At 43.4% G+C, this 16,237-nt stretch overlaps 1 protein-coding gene across 21 annotated transcripts in view; it reads left to right on the forward strand.

The window, feature by feature from the left end:
* RBFOX1 (RNA binding fox-1 homolog 1) overlaps nucleotides 1-16,237 on the forward strand; it is a 1,167,310-nt gene that overhangs the window by 403,125 nt on the left and 747,948 nt on the right. Inside the window, exon 1 of one of the 21 annotated variants that reach the window (XM_038151473.1) lies at nucleotides 13,308-13,493. The exons of the other annotated variants lie outside the window; for them this stretch is intronic. Within the exon in view, the coding sequence (XP_038007401.1) occupies nucleotides 13,323-13,493 (171 nt within the window). The 5' untranslated portion in view covers nucleotides 13,308-13,322. Of the gene's footprint in view, nucleotides 1-13,307; nucleotides 13,494-16,237 lie in introns of those variants that run through there. 21 annotated transcript variants of the gene reach the window in all.

Here is a 16,237-nt window from a genome sequence, read left to right on the forward strand (position 1 = left end):
CACATTCATGCTGGATTTTGTGTTTTAAAACACAACTGAAGTTCTCCTCAGTCACATGTTTGGTGTTCTTTCCACTCCTGTAGATCCACAGGAACTGCAGTGAAACAAGCCAAGTTCCTACTGATGGAGAACTGGAGAGAGTGAGGAACAGCTGGAGGCTGAGACTTTTTAGGTAAATCCTTCTGGAGAAATCACAGGAGTCACTTACATAATGGAAACATCCTATAATTTTTCCTGTGCTTTTCTCCCTTGTTGCCACACATTTCTGTTGCCAGGGAAACCGATCATGAATTGTTCATAGTAAGTGACCTTGTCATTGCTTTTATACACGCCATGAGTTATTGTGCACAGGATATTTATAGATTAATAGAGGTGATTGTGACTGCCTGCAGACAAGCAGGTTTTGTTTAATTTAATTTTTTTTTCTATAGAATAGGAGGCTAAAAACCCTAAGAGAGGGAAATGCTAGCATTTGTTTGCAGAATCAATCTTTCCATTATTCAGATGGGGCAAACAGGGCCAATAAGTCAGAAGGCAGCAGGATGAAGAGTGGTCAGCTCAGCCTCCTGCAAGCAGTGGTTTTATTTGATGTTCTTCTGGGTTGGACTAGGATATATTCATATATACTTTTGTCTTTGATATTTTCAGAGGTGCCAGAATTCTTTTAAGCTCTGCAAAAAACATGCTTTGTGCACAGTTTTCAAATAACAAACCAAACAAACAAGAAACCAAAAAAACCTTGTGTCAACCATTCTAAATGGTAAAAGCTGCTCTTATTCTCCTTGTCCTGACATTCTGTACAGAAGTTAATTAAAATAAAGCTCTATGAACAATTTAAGTATTAATAATGAAGAGATAAATGAATCATGCTAGTTCAAATAGAAAAATAATGCAAAGCTTGTCTGAGATCCACAGAAGGCTTCCTAGTCTTTTTATGCATTCAAGAAGAAAAAACGATTTTATTACATAATCACCCTTACAATCCTCTTCAAGGCTGTGTTTTGTAATTATTTTAATCTCAGAAGAGGTGTGGTAAGTTCTGGGTTTCACATTGAAGTTGTGATGAAAAGGCTGAAGCTGATGTTTGCCATATGGCTCTAATGGTGCAGCTGGGCACCGGAGCTGTGCCTGTCTGCACCCACCAAACCAGCATTCCCTGAGTGGCCCAGGGATGCCCCAGCTGGGGCACACAGAGGGGACAGGGCTGGCCTGGCACAGGCTGATGGAGCCCACCCAGCCACCTTTAGGGCAAGGCTTTGCTGCCTGGGACAGAGCTGCTCAGGTGAGGAATTTGGGCAGTCTGTGCCAACAGCCCAGGTGAGTGGCAGCACCTGAAGCTGAAGGTGTTTGGGGTCACTCCTCAGGCAGAGCAGGTGACAGTCTCAGAAAGCCCCGTGTGTGGTGCTTGCTGTAGGATTTACCCCACAGCACACAGGGGCTTTCAAAGAGCTGGTGGAAACGGTTCTGGCAGATGCAGGGATGGACACAAAGGGGATTCATGCACTGGGAGGTGTTTCATGCACAGTTTGACATGAGCTGGTAGCAGTGGGCCATGCAAGGGCTGGAATGCTCCTGCTGGACCACGGGCCAGCTGGGTGACTGAGAGCTCAGCAGAACAGGAGCTCAGGAGAACAGTAACCTCAGCTGATCCAGCTGCAGGTGCCCCTGGACTGGCCATTGTGCTGGACACACAGATCCCCAGCTGAGCAGCACCTGACCATCCTGCTGCAGTCAGTTCACACCGTGCAAAAATTCCCAATATCTCAGCAATTACAGGGCATTTATTGTAAGTGAGCAGTGTGGCTGTGAGGGGCTTTGCAGCAAAAGAAACAGGATTATTTCCAGTTAGCAGCCAGCTGGAATTTCATGATCAGCTAATGTCTTTGAAACATCTGCCATGCCTCTGGAATTACCTGTTGTTTAAAAAGTGGTTGTGTTTTATCAAAAGCACCCAGAGTTAACTTGAGATGAGTGGCGATGCAGTGCTGAGTCCACCAGTGGAAGGCTCTCACTCAGTGTTTTAAGGAATGCAAGGAAGCAATGAACAAAAATAGAGAGGGGGCTGCCCTGTGAATGTTGTGTGCTAAACATAAGCGCTCAGTTGCACTGAATGGCAGAGCAGGACAGCACTGAGCCACGGAAAGGGTCCCTTGGAGAGGGCTGCAAACAGCACTCTCATGGGAGGGAGAAGCAGTCTCCTGTGCTTCACCCACTCCCGTGGTCTTTCCCTATTGGAATAAATCACACAGACTCCATTTTCTTCATGGGGGAAAAGCCCCTTTATTGTCAGAATTCCTTTTCATACAGTGTCACAGACCTGTGTGGGACTGCAATTGGTTAGGAGCTTTCTTCCCAATTACTTTTACTGGTCAGTAACACTTGTCACCCTGTACCGATTGGTCACTCAAACCCCAGGGGCGTGTGTGTAGGAGAAGTCGTTTGTGGGGGATAATTTTCTTTTTTCTAACAGTGTGAAACAAGTTTATACAGGTGCTGGTTGTTTTTCACCCAGGAATAGATTGTTAATGAACTGCTCACACCAGGGTTGCTTTCACATGGGAACCTGCAAAGGGGTTAGCCTGACAAGGCCAGCCACTGATTTTAGGAGAGCAGGCTTGATTTTATGAAGCCCTTCTTTATAATTTCTCTACCTCACTGCAACATTTCCCCCCGTCACAGGCGTGACTCCTGTCACACATATCCTTCTGGAGAAACCACAGGAGTCACATCCATATCACTTACACACAGGGGACCTGAGCTGGCACTGAGTCAGTGTGGACAAGGAACACTGAGTGTATAATTCCCCTTACTTGCCATGCAGCATCCAGCTTTACAGCAATGCTTCTATTTAGTGTATCAAACCCCTCAGGTTTGGGGTTTCCCCAGGTCACTGCTGCCTGAGGATCGGGGCAGTGATGCAGATGCAGCTCAGCTGCCATCAGCTAAATGAGCAGAAGATCATTTGGGGAGAATGATCTGAAAACAGGTGCTTTGGAGAAGCTTAAAGGCTTTTAGATTTCTTGCTTTACAAAGGTTAGGTAGTATCAGATCACCAGCCTTGTTTTTCATCTTATTTTTATTTTGTCCTTATGCTAACCTGGAAACGCCACCTACTTGCTTCCCATTTTTGCTTGTCTGAGGGATAAAAGAAATTCTCCAGATATTTCCATTTTCTTTTTTGTTATCTAAAGGGTTGCAGCTAGCTCTTGGAATTAATTTTCCTTGTCTAGTATGCTTGCATGTCCTGGATGGACTTTGGGAAAGAAGGAAGTAAGCATTCTTTTGCCATCCAGTGGAGTAAGTCATCTTGTTGATATTTGAGTGTTTTAAATGGGGTCTAAGTATATAGCATTGACACTCTTCTGTAAATGGTTTCAAGAAAAACCATTTATTATCCATTTGCTTGAGGGATTTGCTTGAACTCCAGTGCTTGGGAGCAGTGTGTTAAATGAGATAATGTGCAGAATAGATGCGCATTTATGGGCAGTGCAATACAAACACCCACAGGGCAGCAGTTGTGGGGAAAACATTCCTTTTCCCCCATTAACATGTTTTCTGGGTCCATGGGGTGTTTGTGCAGTCGCAGCACAGGCTTAGATCCCAGTGGGGAGGGGACGGTGAGCAGCCTGCACTCTGGAGGAAGCCTGCCATGCATTCCTCAGTGCTTAGTCCAGAACTGAAATATAGATAAATGCTTCCACACTCACCTTTTGATTCACCTGCTGATGGCTGCAGGAAAGGTCCTTTCCAGGAAATCCAACATCTGAGCATCCAGCTCAGCAGTGGGTGCCTCAGGGAGGGGAATGAAAGAGCAACTGCAGCTTATTGTGGGAGCCAGGCAGTGACACAAACCTGTCACAGTCCCTGTGTGTGTGACCGGGCAGCCCAGGACCAGGGAGTACATGGAATTTCCTTAGCCACTGCTAGGAGTCAGCAGGGCTGCAGCTCAGGGAGGTGGGTCAGCTCTGCACATTGCTCTTGCTTACTGATGGGTTTGGGCCAGAGCCTTTTCTTTCCCACCCTTCTCACTCTTCATTTGCTATTCAGCAGCCATCCCCGGGGTTCCCTGCCCAGCTGAGGGGCTCCAGAGAAGGGCTGTGCTCTGTTACTGCCATCTGTGGATGTGACTGGGATGCTGATGGAACTGCTTTTGCAAAGCCATACATTCCTTTCCGGGAAATAAATGGTTTTTTAATATTTGTGGAAAAGGGAGCAACAAGAAACAAGGGGGGAAAAACCCTCAGAAGGGAATATTTGAAAATACTTTCTGTATTTTTTCATGCCTCTTTTAGATAGACAGGGATTAGTCAGAGGGGTTGAGAAATGTGAAACAGTCTGTAGCACACATGAGTGCATTTCAGGTCTGTGCAGCTCCCACAGGGTGCTGCCCACAGAAAGGTGGAAGTTTGTTCCTGTGCCCATCTGCAGATCCAGGGCTGAGATCTGAGATCCCAGTGCTGCTTCCTCATGCGTGCAGCACTCCTCGTGGGAGTGACTGATGCTACTCAACCAAAACTCACAGGCACAGACTCCTGTGCTTGATGCAGGAGCTCAGAACTGATCCAGAAGCCGAAAAGTCCCAAGGGGTTTTAAGATTTTCTGTTGGAGTTAGGCTTTGAGGACAGCGTGCAACAACTTCTTAAAGACTCTTCAAACGTCTGTTGTAGTAAAGCCTCAAGAGTTGAGTTATTAACCCCACAGGATTTTAGAAATCATAAAGGGGCTATTCAGCTGAAAATTACATCCAGCTCTTTTAAAATACATAATGGGGGTTTGGAAGTGCTCCATACACATCAATTGCACGCAGAACCTTGAGCCACTTTCTTCACGGGCCAGGCTGCTTCACCCAGTGCATTTATTTTTGACAGGTTTGTTTGTTTGAAAGTGAACAGCAGTTAGAGCAATTAGATCAATAAAAATTAATGCCTTTATGGGAAATACCTGTTTGGCATTTGGGAGGAAATAAAGGACTCCTTCTGTTCTACATCAGGTTTGGACAAACATCTGCATACTATGGAAAATTAGCCTTTTTTTATGTGAAAAGGAGTTTTGTTAATTGATTGAAGGTCTTTTAAATAAGCTATGTGAACGTAAAATTGATGAGTGAACTCCTACATTTGTATTCCACACACAATACTTCACTGTGCTGTAATGGTTAGAGGAGTGCAGATTCTGTCTGGGAGTATATATTGACACGCTCAAATGTATTGTATTAAAATAGAGGTATCATCTGTAATGTTGTTAAAATTGTTGGTAGTCAAGCTATGATATGTGGTTGTCACTCTACAACAGAAACCTATGTGGAATTTTCTCTGTTGATAAATTATTCCGTGTGCTCTGCCTCAATATATTTTATGTATAAGTAACATTTGTAAGAAAAACATTGAGGTGGCCTCCAGTAGTAGGTCAACATTGGGAATTTTATTCTCTGAGATATTCGGGGGGACATTTTGGAATACATGTTAATGGTGCTTTAGGAGATGTTACTGTGCTTTAATTCTTAGACTTTTTCTTCCATTTCAGTCTCTATTTGTCATTTTTATGCACTTGTCTTCAGGTTGTGAATTGTTTGCAACTCTTTACATCTTGTTTTATTCAGCAATTCCCAATCCTTTCTGTTCAGACTGTTAGGGATGTGTCTGAAGTTCAAAATCTCAAAGTGCAATTTGATTTTCTGATACCCCACCTTTAACCCTTGTAGTTTTGAAGACATTGTGGTTTTTATTTAGGATGTGAAGATTACAGTAGCCCTCTGTATTGCCTGTTTAACCATCTCTTCTTTAACTCTGGAGTTTTTTTAAGTATCTTCTAATTTTCATAAGTCTCCAGCAGAACACAGTGAGCCTGGACTTGGAGACAGTCAACACATACAAATACAATATCCAAAATGTATATTTTTATCTGTGTTTGCTGAAGATGAAGTGGACTTTTTGTGTGATCAGATAAATGGTCATTTTTCAGGGAAATATGTAAAGATAGTGAACACTGTGCATATACACTGGATCTTATGGATGAGCTGGGTAGAAAATGTATCACTGCTTTCCTGCATATTCAGTATTCTGCCAGGGAGGTTTTAAATACAGAGGTGTAGCACAAAGGGAGTGCTGGATGGAAAACAGAAACTGAGGCTGGTGCTGACTCCGCTTTTCCATTAGAGAGAAAGAGTTTGTGTGGCTGAGACAGAGATCCTCAGCAGTCAGCTCAAACCAGGCCATCCCTGTCCTCCTGCTCAGGAGGTGGAACCTTTGGTCAGGATGGAAGACCCTAAGGCAGTTCTGAGATCCTGAGGTGCCTTGTTGCTCAGAGCTCTGTGTGTGTGTGAAAGCACCACACTGATGTTCCAATGCCACGTGAATTCCCTGTGTGCTTTGTACCAACAGTTGCTCCACGTGTATCCCAAGGTCTCTGCAGATCTCCTGTTTTTACCTGGGCTTGTTCCCCTCTGCATGCTCTGCTGTCCTGTGGGATGTGCAGGTGTGGCAGCAGTTCTCTGACCACAGAGAGCAAGGCATAGCTTTCCCAGGCATTGTCCTCGGGAAGGCTGTGAGAAGATCAGGGAAAAGAATGATAAACTATTCTTATCTTCACTTTGTGATAGATGAGTAATGAGCTGATTGACTCTCACAATTAACAGACGAATGTCATATATATAGATTAAGAAAAGTTTTATAGATTTATAGTTATGTTGTGCCCCATTATGTTGTACCCCATTGTGTGGTTATCAAGGGACAGCTGGAGTTGGGACATCTGGGAGGGATGGCTTGCCACTATGGAACATCTGGCCTCCAGTCAGGGTTTGAGGAAGAGATCTCCACCACTGGACAGTGAAGAAGCAGTTGATGGACAGAACTTTGGGAGGGGTTAAAGGGTTAAAAAGGGAGAACCTGCATTGTGTGTTGGGAGAGAGCACATGACAGGGAAAATCCTTTGCTCCCGGTGCTGTAACTTTTTTTCTTTATTCAGTCTTCTGTTGTATTTTTGATAAGTTTTAATAAACCTTCCTAAAAGTGAGTAACCATTCCTCACAACTTGCTGCACCCGGGTGCTGTGAACAGGTGGAAGGTGTTATGGAGATTTTTTCACCAAAGGGTGATTTCCTAATTGGCCAGTGGTGATGGTGTTTGGATTCATGGACCAACTGGGTCCACCTGTGTCATGACTGTCTGGAAGGGCGATGGGTTTCTTAATAAGTGTAGTATAATAAAGTGATTGATCAGCCTTCTGAGAAGCAGGGAGTCAATGCTAACTATTATCCAGCTGTGGACACCATGCTACAACATGCAGGGGCTGCAGGAGCACCTGTGCAGGGTGTGTCCCCTCTGTGCAGAGCATGGTCTGGGCACCCTGGAGCCCCTCACCTGCCCTGCTTGCCTGCCCAGTCCCAGTGCTTGATTTGGAAACAGAAAGCACTGCTATATCTGCAGCTGCCTCTGAAGAAGAAGTTTATTGTCTGACAAGCTGCCTGGGATGCTGCTCTGAGTCAGCCACGCTTGACTCTCCTTTGGCCATGGTTGCCTGTTTGCTTTGTGGTATTCTCTGGATGTTGGTGCATTCTAATAAAATTCTCTGGATGTTGGTGCATGCTACCCAAAATTTTTGTAGCTAATCAGGGCATTGCTAACTACAGTCAAACTCTATTTTCTAAACTCACTAAATTATTTTCTGACCATGTAGCTATTAAGAGAGTTATGACCTTTCTCACTCCGACACTGGAGTATCTCAATTCTCTTCCGGTCATTTGTTGCTATGATAAACTCTGAAGTGAGTATTGGGAATCTTCTGTACAGGCAGACACTCGGGCTCGTGTTCATTTAAATTCTAGCTCCAGACTTATAAATAAGAGATGAGGCTCAGGAGTCTCTCTGGAATATACAATATGTTTTAACCTGTCAGGCCGTTGGCTGACACTGCTGTTCCCCACTGATAAAGGCATACGAGTGTAAGAATGAAACTCCACTCTTAAAAACAATCATTTAACAGTAAGACCTTCAGCTAGTTGAAAGGTGGTGTGAATGAGTGGCTGGCAGCGTGGAGGCTGGCACAGCTCTGTTGTGCCACGATAGCACACTTCCCTTTGAGCTGTGGTGAGAGCAGAGCAGAGCACGCACACTCCTCTCCTTGGCTTTGCTCTGCTGCATGGTACATTACATCCTACTTGATTTAGAATTAAATGACTCATGGCAGAGCAGAAAGGAGTGGAATTGCTGATTTCTATAGGCTGGATGACAGATGGGTGCAGATGAGGGGGGTGCAGCTCGTGGGCACCAGCACTGCTTTGCCAGGGCTCGGTGCTGGGTGTCCCCTGGATGCTGAGCACTGCTGCTGAGCTCCTGGCTAGCTCTGAAAGCTGCTGAGTGCATTTTGGATTAGCAGAAGGTTCTGTTTAAAGTTGACCGGGTTTTTTTTCAGCTGTGTGTCTGTTTAACCAAAGGTATTGCCTCAACCTAGGAGCCTCTTTTCTCCTTAACTTCCATCAAAACAAGAAAACACAGGTGCCCTGGTATTCAGGCAATATAGTGAAGAATTGGCATTTAAAATACCTGGTGGTTTTTGTTAGACTGTAATAACAGCGTTACTCTTTTGTTACATAGTAATGAAACTAAGATATTTAAGATACAGTTTAATAAATAGTAAAAAACTTAATTTAGACTTTCAAAATGTTCTTGTTAATGTATCCCAAATAATCTTTATGATTATTTCATACCAAGGAAAGGAACTACTAATGCCCCTTTCTGCATATTGATCAGACAAGGGTTTTTCTGTGGCTTGGGGGTGGTTTTTCGTTTCTTTGTTTTTGTTGTTGTTGATTTAGTTTGGTTTGGGTTGTTGGGTTTTTTTAATACTCCTTTCTCACAGCAAGACCAAATTTTAGTCCTGTTTTGATGTGTTTTAGTTTCTGCAGGTTCAGGCACTTATAGGAGATCCAAGGGAGCTTTTAGATATCTCTGTTCTTTATTCCTTTGGGGTCAGTCAGGCCCTGGTATGACAAGTACACCTGTAGTTTATTTTTATGTGCATGAGTAATCTCAGTTCAGTTCAAATGTGTTTGCAGGATGAGGGCCTGTGATTTTCTACAAACACTGGCTCTGATAATGCTCTTTTTAGAATTAAGCCCATAATTATAAATCTCGATGACAATGGCTAAATTTCCATGTGATGTGTATCTGTGAATGGGGAAATTTCAGATAATGTAAGAAATCCTTCTGAGTTGTGTTTCTAACCAGCCACATCAATATCTGTGATAAATCCCTTCATTTTACTTCACTCAACAGCAATGATAAAAAGTTTTGGGTTTTTTCACTCTTTCTCTCTTCCCCTGAGGAAAAGCAGAGCCTATTTTTCTAATATTTGAAACTTGTTGGCTTTTAAAAATTAGCTTGAAATACCTCCAGGAACATTACTTGGCCGACTTCAAGGCAGCTCCCAAAATACGTCATGCTTTTGAAAGTCAAATTAAAGATTTGTTTCATTTAAGTTGTATAGCTGGATAAGATTAAACAAAGTGCCCTACTTGCACACAGCAATCTATGTGGAATGGTTTTTTGATCGTCTTCATGCATATCTAAAATACACCTCCAATTTCTTTTCAGGATCTGGGCTTATTCAGCTTTTACCATAATGGTTCATTAGCCTCCTAGGCTTTTTCTTAAGAGTTGCAGTCAATTTCCCAGCTTTGCTGTTTTACATTAAATTGCTTCGATTCCCTAAATATAGAAAGGGAAGAGAACAAGCAGGAATCGTGGCAAGAGGGGTTATTCAGTGCAGATACATCATTTCTGCTTCACAGCATACTTCCAATATTGCAAAGTTTTTGCCCCTGGCTGCAACTGTGCTAAATTTATCAGGTATTCTCAATTCTTAAAGGATGATTTAAGTATATGCTGCTGATATTGCTTCTTTTTGGTGCTTGTTATTTTGAGATCAATGGGACTTAACATGTGGAGAGAGGCAGGAAAAGGGTGAAACCTTCATCTCTCTGCAGCATTCTGCAGTGTCCCACTCTAAATCTCTTTGAAAAGCCAGTGGTTACTCATCCAGATACTTCCCCTGAATGTCACTGAAATGAAAAATCTCTGTGGTATGTATCTCTAGGACATGCTTTCTGGCCCCTGTGGCAGTGTGCTGTGTGTTGCTTTGGCAGACACAGATGATTTGAATCTCTCTGAACTGTGTGTGTAACTGCATGGAGACTTTTTTGTGTTTACCTTCCTTCCTCAGGAAATTCAGGAGAGGCACTGCAGCCTCCTGAGCGAAGCATTTCTCCTCAGTTGCAAAGGGATGAATTCTGCCCTTTCTCCAGCCATTGCATGATCTGTTCCCAATTAATGATCAAGTTCTGCTGTGGGGTATGCTGCAGCTTGGAGGGAGATCGGTAGGATCTGGAGGTGTTTTCTGGAGTTGAGGCACTGGGGGATGAAGAAAGGGGTAGCCTGGCTTAGGGTGGTGCTGGAGCTGTGGGAAGGGCTCTGTCCCTTCCTCTCCTGTCAGCTCTCTGGCTAGGAGTGGCAAGTCAGGAGCAGCAGCACCATCACCAGGTACAGCTGCTCTCAGAGCCTCCAGTGCTGGGCAGACACTGGCATTTCATCTTGTGCCTTTCACTGCACAGGGTTTTCCCCAGGGAAATAACGTTTTCCCTGCTATGTGCTCTGCTCAGCACAACCCCTCAGCCCATCCAGCAGCTCAGCTCCCTCACAGCCCCTTGTTCACTCTGCTGGGGTGGAGAAGGGAATTGAAAGAGCAGGAGGTAGGAAAGCTGTGAGTTGAACAAAGTCTAAGAACAGAACCGAAAAACCCCCAAGAGGTGATACAGCACATCCCCCAGCAGCTGCTGCCCAGCCAGTGCCCCAGGGATGCCCCAGCCCCTTCTCCCTCTGTTCTTCCTACCCAGCATGGCACCTCCTGGCCTGGGATATCCCTGTGTTCAGGCCAGGCCAGGTCCTGGCTCTGTTCCCTCCCTCTGTGTTCTCCCTGCCAGGGACAAAGGCAATCCCAGCCAGCCAGGCTCAGGGCAGCAATTAGGAAGTGGTTTTAAACAGGTTCAGCCCTTTTTTTTTTTGGATGTGTAATTTGCTCTTTGAGTCCAGTTTTACCACTGTGATTCCAGGTGTTTGTGAGCTTGGTAACTTGGTCAGAAGTTTTGGAAGCAGGTTCCTGCAGAGTGGAAGAAGCTCAGGGACCCACTGATGTTAGCACAGCAGAGCACAGCCCAGCAGGACTCACTTTTTCAGAAACTGCCACCTTCAAGTCTTGCAAGCTTACCAGTTTACATGAGGTGATACATTCCTTCAACCAAGTCTGTCCATAAACCCAATGTAAATGTACAAGGAAATTGCTGACCTCTTAATTAACCACTTCCATAAAATCTGCTATTAACCCTGCTCCAGAGAGTTTTAATACCTTTTGTACCATTACACTGAAAGGCAATTTAATGAATACATGGCTTATTTCTCCTGATATTTAATCTTTTAACACTTTCTTGGCAAGTATCTTCGTAGACTCAAAAGCAGCTCCAGGCTGTGGGACTCCTGCATTTTGCAGTACCCGGTGAACTGCACCCTTGAGAGATACAGGGCATTATGGATTTCCTGTTAGGAGCAGGATCTGGGCCATAAGTATAATTTTCAGTCTGGGAAACAAGACCAAATATTGGCTGCACAAGAGTAGAAATTGTAGGAGGTAAAGGGGGTAACTTCTTTTGAAGGGTCATTGATGTTCTGTGTATTTCATGAACTGCAGTGTTGTCCTGCCAAATTATACCATGGCAGCACAAAATTCTTTCCTGCATTTCATGCCATGAAGCACTGGCTGCTGCCACTGAGATGAATTTCTTTTATGCAGCTCGAGGTTTTTCCAGGAGGTTGGTTTTGCCATGCTGGAAGAGTCTCTTTAATTAATGGCAGCCTGCTGCATTTCATTGTTTCTGCCTCAGACTTGTAAGAAATGGAGTTGAATTTTCAACCTTCCTGATGTTACTTTCTGTATGTATTTTCTAAAGTTGTTTGCCCTGCAGATGTAGCTCTCATTCTTTAGTGGCCAAGTAAGAGTGCAAAATCTCTCAGTGAATGTGAGAGTAACTGAGTGAGTTTTTTGCCCTCTGATATGTGATGGGGAGCATCCCTCCCTTGAAGGAGAAGATTATTGTGTCAGTTTGTGCCCAGAAATTCTTGTTTTGAGAAGCCAGGCAGTGCACAGTGAAAAGCAAATGTCTTTGTGGGCAAATAAGCTGGGAGGATTGTGGAGGTTTGAAAGGTGATTGCTACCTTGTTGTCTTCTTTTTCCCATTCATGTATTGTTAGAAAAGCATTCATAGAACCAAATGTGAGTGATAGAAAACAAATTCTTTTCTTTTTGAGCATTTGATCTGTACATGTTTTAAATTCATATTGTTGGAGAAGTCAGTTTGCAGAGTTATGAACCATAAAGATGAAGAGGATGACAACTGGCAAGAGTGAATAAGAAACAAAAGATTGTGTTGGGGTTGAATGAAGCAATCATTTTTATGGAAAGTTTCTGTACAACAGAAAATTGAGATGAATGAACACAGAATCTTTTGCATTAATGATTTACTTTCTAGTCTGTACATATTAGTCAGCTTTTAATTGCAGTTAAATAGTTTTTAATCTTTCTTTATGATAGCTCTACAGTACATTCAGAGAGGAACACTGAGGCATGTGAAGGATTTAAGTTTTGTGCTTTCCAGTTAAGCAGAAATAGATGCATTCTCTGCCCATTTGGTTTCCTGCAGAAAGATAAGAAAATATCTACATTTTGGGGCAGAAGAGGTAAAATACAGGAAGGACTGAAACTGTAGTAGTGATTTGCAGAGGCTTTCAGGGATGTTTATTTTGTCAAGTGATGTTTATTTTGTGAGGTGATAATGAACTGGTAAATATTTAAGTTATAAAACAGTCAGAACCTGTATTTGAGCTGCTAAAAGCTGTTTAAAATAGATTGATCAGTGAATGCTGAACTAAGTCACAGATATTCTTTGACTTTAGCCTCTTGTATGGATAATTGTGTTGATAAATGGCCAGTCCTTGTACTCTGACATTTTTGATATATTTGTAAAGTTGCCTTGGCAGTTCATGCCCAAGTATTATTTTTGATTTAAAAAAACCCCATAACTTTCCTCATTTGCTACAGAATTTCATTTGTAATATATTTTTTAAATTATCACAGTCATCATCACTTTGCTTTTAATTAGCACTTGTTTTTTTCCTGATTTCGGGGCAGCATGCTTTGAAGGCACAGTTAAAATGTTCCCTTTTGCAAGAGCTTCCCAGCAGCTTTCCCAGTGAGCTGCAGTGGTGGGGAGGCAGGAAATGTGGAGCAGAGCTCTCACAGCACGGGCAACCTTGGCAGGCAGAGGGGCTTTCATTTTTCTTTGGGTTTTGTTCTGGAGGTGCTGTGCTTGGTGTGACTTGAAAGTGGTCACAGAAGGTGAAGCTGCAGCTCCTCAGATCTGTCTCCTGTATCCTAGAAGGCAGCATGGGGTAAGTGCAGGCCCTTTTGTAAATGTTTTCTTTTGAGCATGTACCCAGCAGGGGACAGAAGGTGACACAGCCTGTTGGCAGAGCAGAGGTCACTTCTCTGTAATGAAGGGGAAAGGAACAGAGGGTGAGCATGAGCCAAAAATAACTGAATTCATTGTTACGCAGAGCACTGAACGTGGAGGAAACCTGCCTGCTTTAAGGAAGTTTATTCTGTAGAAAATTTTATGCTTTCCAAGCAATTGATATAAAGGATATAAAAATATGGCATCAGATGCTTCATTGAAAATTCCTGTGGAATCTTTTTGGAGGAAGGAAGTTTGACAGTGCACTGAGAGCAAACTCAGTATGTTGATACTGTTGAACTGCCACCGAGCAACTATATCTGTGCTCGAGAGTTTTAATTATTTGGAACTGTAGGAAAACTTTGTTAATTGTTTTTACCTCAGATTTTCAGGGTGTAGCTCAGTTTGTCTGGCTCATTGCACCCAGGTGAGGTCCTCAGGCTGATGACTGGAAATGCCTGTGTGTGCTTTGGAGGTCAGCACAGCTGATCCCCTCAGGTGTGGACAATGAAGTCATTAAAGATTCTCCCTGAGCTGGGGCACAGTGAAATACCTGGATGCTCACCTTGTAGCTGAGAGAGGGGTTTTACAGCATTTCTTCTGGGGCTGGCATTTTGGAATTACACAAACAGTAGGATGAGGAGGACAATGCCTTGTGGAATTCACAAAGTCTTGGAGGCTTGTGGAGGAGGATGGAAGGACCATGGAGTGCACCTTGAGGACATGAAATACTTGTGCTGCAGCCCAGAGCCTTTGTCTCACTGCAGAACTCATTGAGGCAGTGGGAACCTGCAGCTGAGCAAAGAGCCTGGCCAGGAGAACCTGCATCTGAGAGGATCCTGACACCACAGCAGTGCTCAAACCCCAGGGTGTGCTCAGAGCTGGGCACAAACCTGAGGTCAGTGGGGATTTTCATTATGGGCTTCAGGTTCAAACCTTCGCAGGAGTGGCTGAGGGAGGGGGTGAGTGCTTTTGGAAAGTCTGTGAGATTGTTTGTGCAGTGTTCTCCTGGCTCTGTGGTTTTGGAGCGCTGTGAGCCTGTGGCTGCTTCCCACAGTATGGAAGAGTTGCTTCCCAGTGGCTGTGGTGGCAGACTTTTGGAAGTATGATGTCACACCCAATGTGATTTTAAAAATAGACGTGTCTCTCCTGCTGCCTTGTTTTGTACAGTTTGTATCCTGTCGTTTAAAAGGCTACAATGAATAATTTACAAGGCAGTAAACCTTCAAGTTTATTTTAGTTTCACAAAGTGATTTCTTGAAAGGACTTATTTGCATAATGTGTTTTTGGTTGTTTTAAGATAAAACCACAATTAAACAAGAAATATAACTATCACAGCAAAACAGAGCAAGAGACTTCTGAGTTGGGAGTGCAGCTATTTGCAGGAAGTCTGTGCTGGGATCCAACATCAAAATTACTTGAGCTTGTGAGAGTTAAATGACTTTCTCATCTCAAAGATGGATTTGCAATGTAAATGTGTGAGATCCATATGAAAGGCAATAGATAGGAAGAAGGAAGCACAGCATTTACTTGCCCTAGTGTGTCCTTTCTTGCAGGTATAAGAAGTTCTCAAAAATTAGCCAGAAGTGTTCTGGGATCATGAGCCTGCAATTCATGACAATTGTACACAATTTTGTGGAAAATAAAATCACTGCCTCGTTTCCTCGGCAGATCTAAATTGCTGTGCAAAATTGAGCTGTTATGTTAAATAGGTAAGAGACCCTTCTTGCCTGGTATGGCTTGGTGCCAGCATCCAGTGTGCCTTGGAGTGGCTCCTACTTGAGTTATCTCTTAGTTCTCATGGTAGATGGAGGTTGTGAATAATAACAGCAGTAAGCAGAATAAGACTTTCCCCCTGATTTTTAGGGAGTAGATAAACTCCAAGGATTCAGTGGCAGCACAGTCCAAAATTAGCATTTCAGTGATTAAGAAATGTTCTGGCTGCTGACTTTGGGATCTTGACAGCATTGTAGCAAAAGTGATGTGTAAATTGGAGAGATTCTGGGAGCTGTTGAGCTTAAATTGATGTGGTTATTCATGCTCTGGGAACCTGAAGTAGATCAGGGCTGGTTTGTGGTGGAGGGAACAACTAAGCACAAGGGCTGAGTAATCTGGGCTCTTTCTGGAGCATTTGCACTTGGACAGCTTTTGAAGACAGAATATTAAGTCCACTCTGAAAAGCTCCCTGGAAATAAGCAAGTTATTTTTATTACCTGATCAGCAAGTTGTATAAGCAAGACTTTTATTTTTAAATCATAAATTTGGAGCGTGTGTTGTTTGCACTTTGTAGATTCTTAGCCAGGAACGGGTTAAAATCTGGGAAGAACTTCCCCAAACAAACTTCTGTTTTGCAGTGTTTTGTCCCATGACAATTCTCCCCCTGATCCTCATTATTTAGTAGCCATCAGGATGTCACATGCTTTGGGGACAGCCTGTGCTACCACAGGGATGTTGAAAGTCAGTGAAGGTGGAATGCACCATGGTCACTACCATCTTCTCCCCTTTTATGTCATGTCTCTTCCATTGATATGTTTTTACCTGCTATTATGGCTATTAATATTTATTTTGGAATGTTTGTGTGCACAGACCTGTTAGGGCTCCTCCATGGAAGCCAGCCCTTCCCTTCCCAGCCTAGGGAAAACAGAGATTAGAAAAATGAGCAGACTTTCTGCATTACAATAT

Source organism: Motacilla alba, chromosome 14 (genome assembly GCF_015832195.1).
Source record: "Motacilla alba alba isolate MOTALB_02 chromosome 14, Motacilla_alba_V1.0_pri, whole genome shotgun sequence".
In the NCBI taxonomy this organism is placed as follows: domain Eukaryota; kingdom Metazoa; phylum Chordata; class Aves; order Passeriformes; family Motacillidae; genus Motacilla; species Motacilla alba.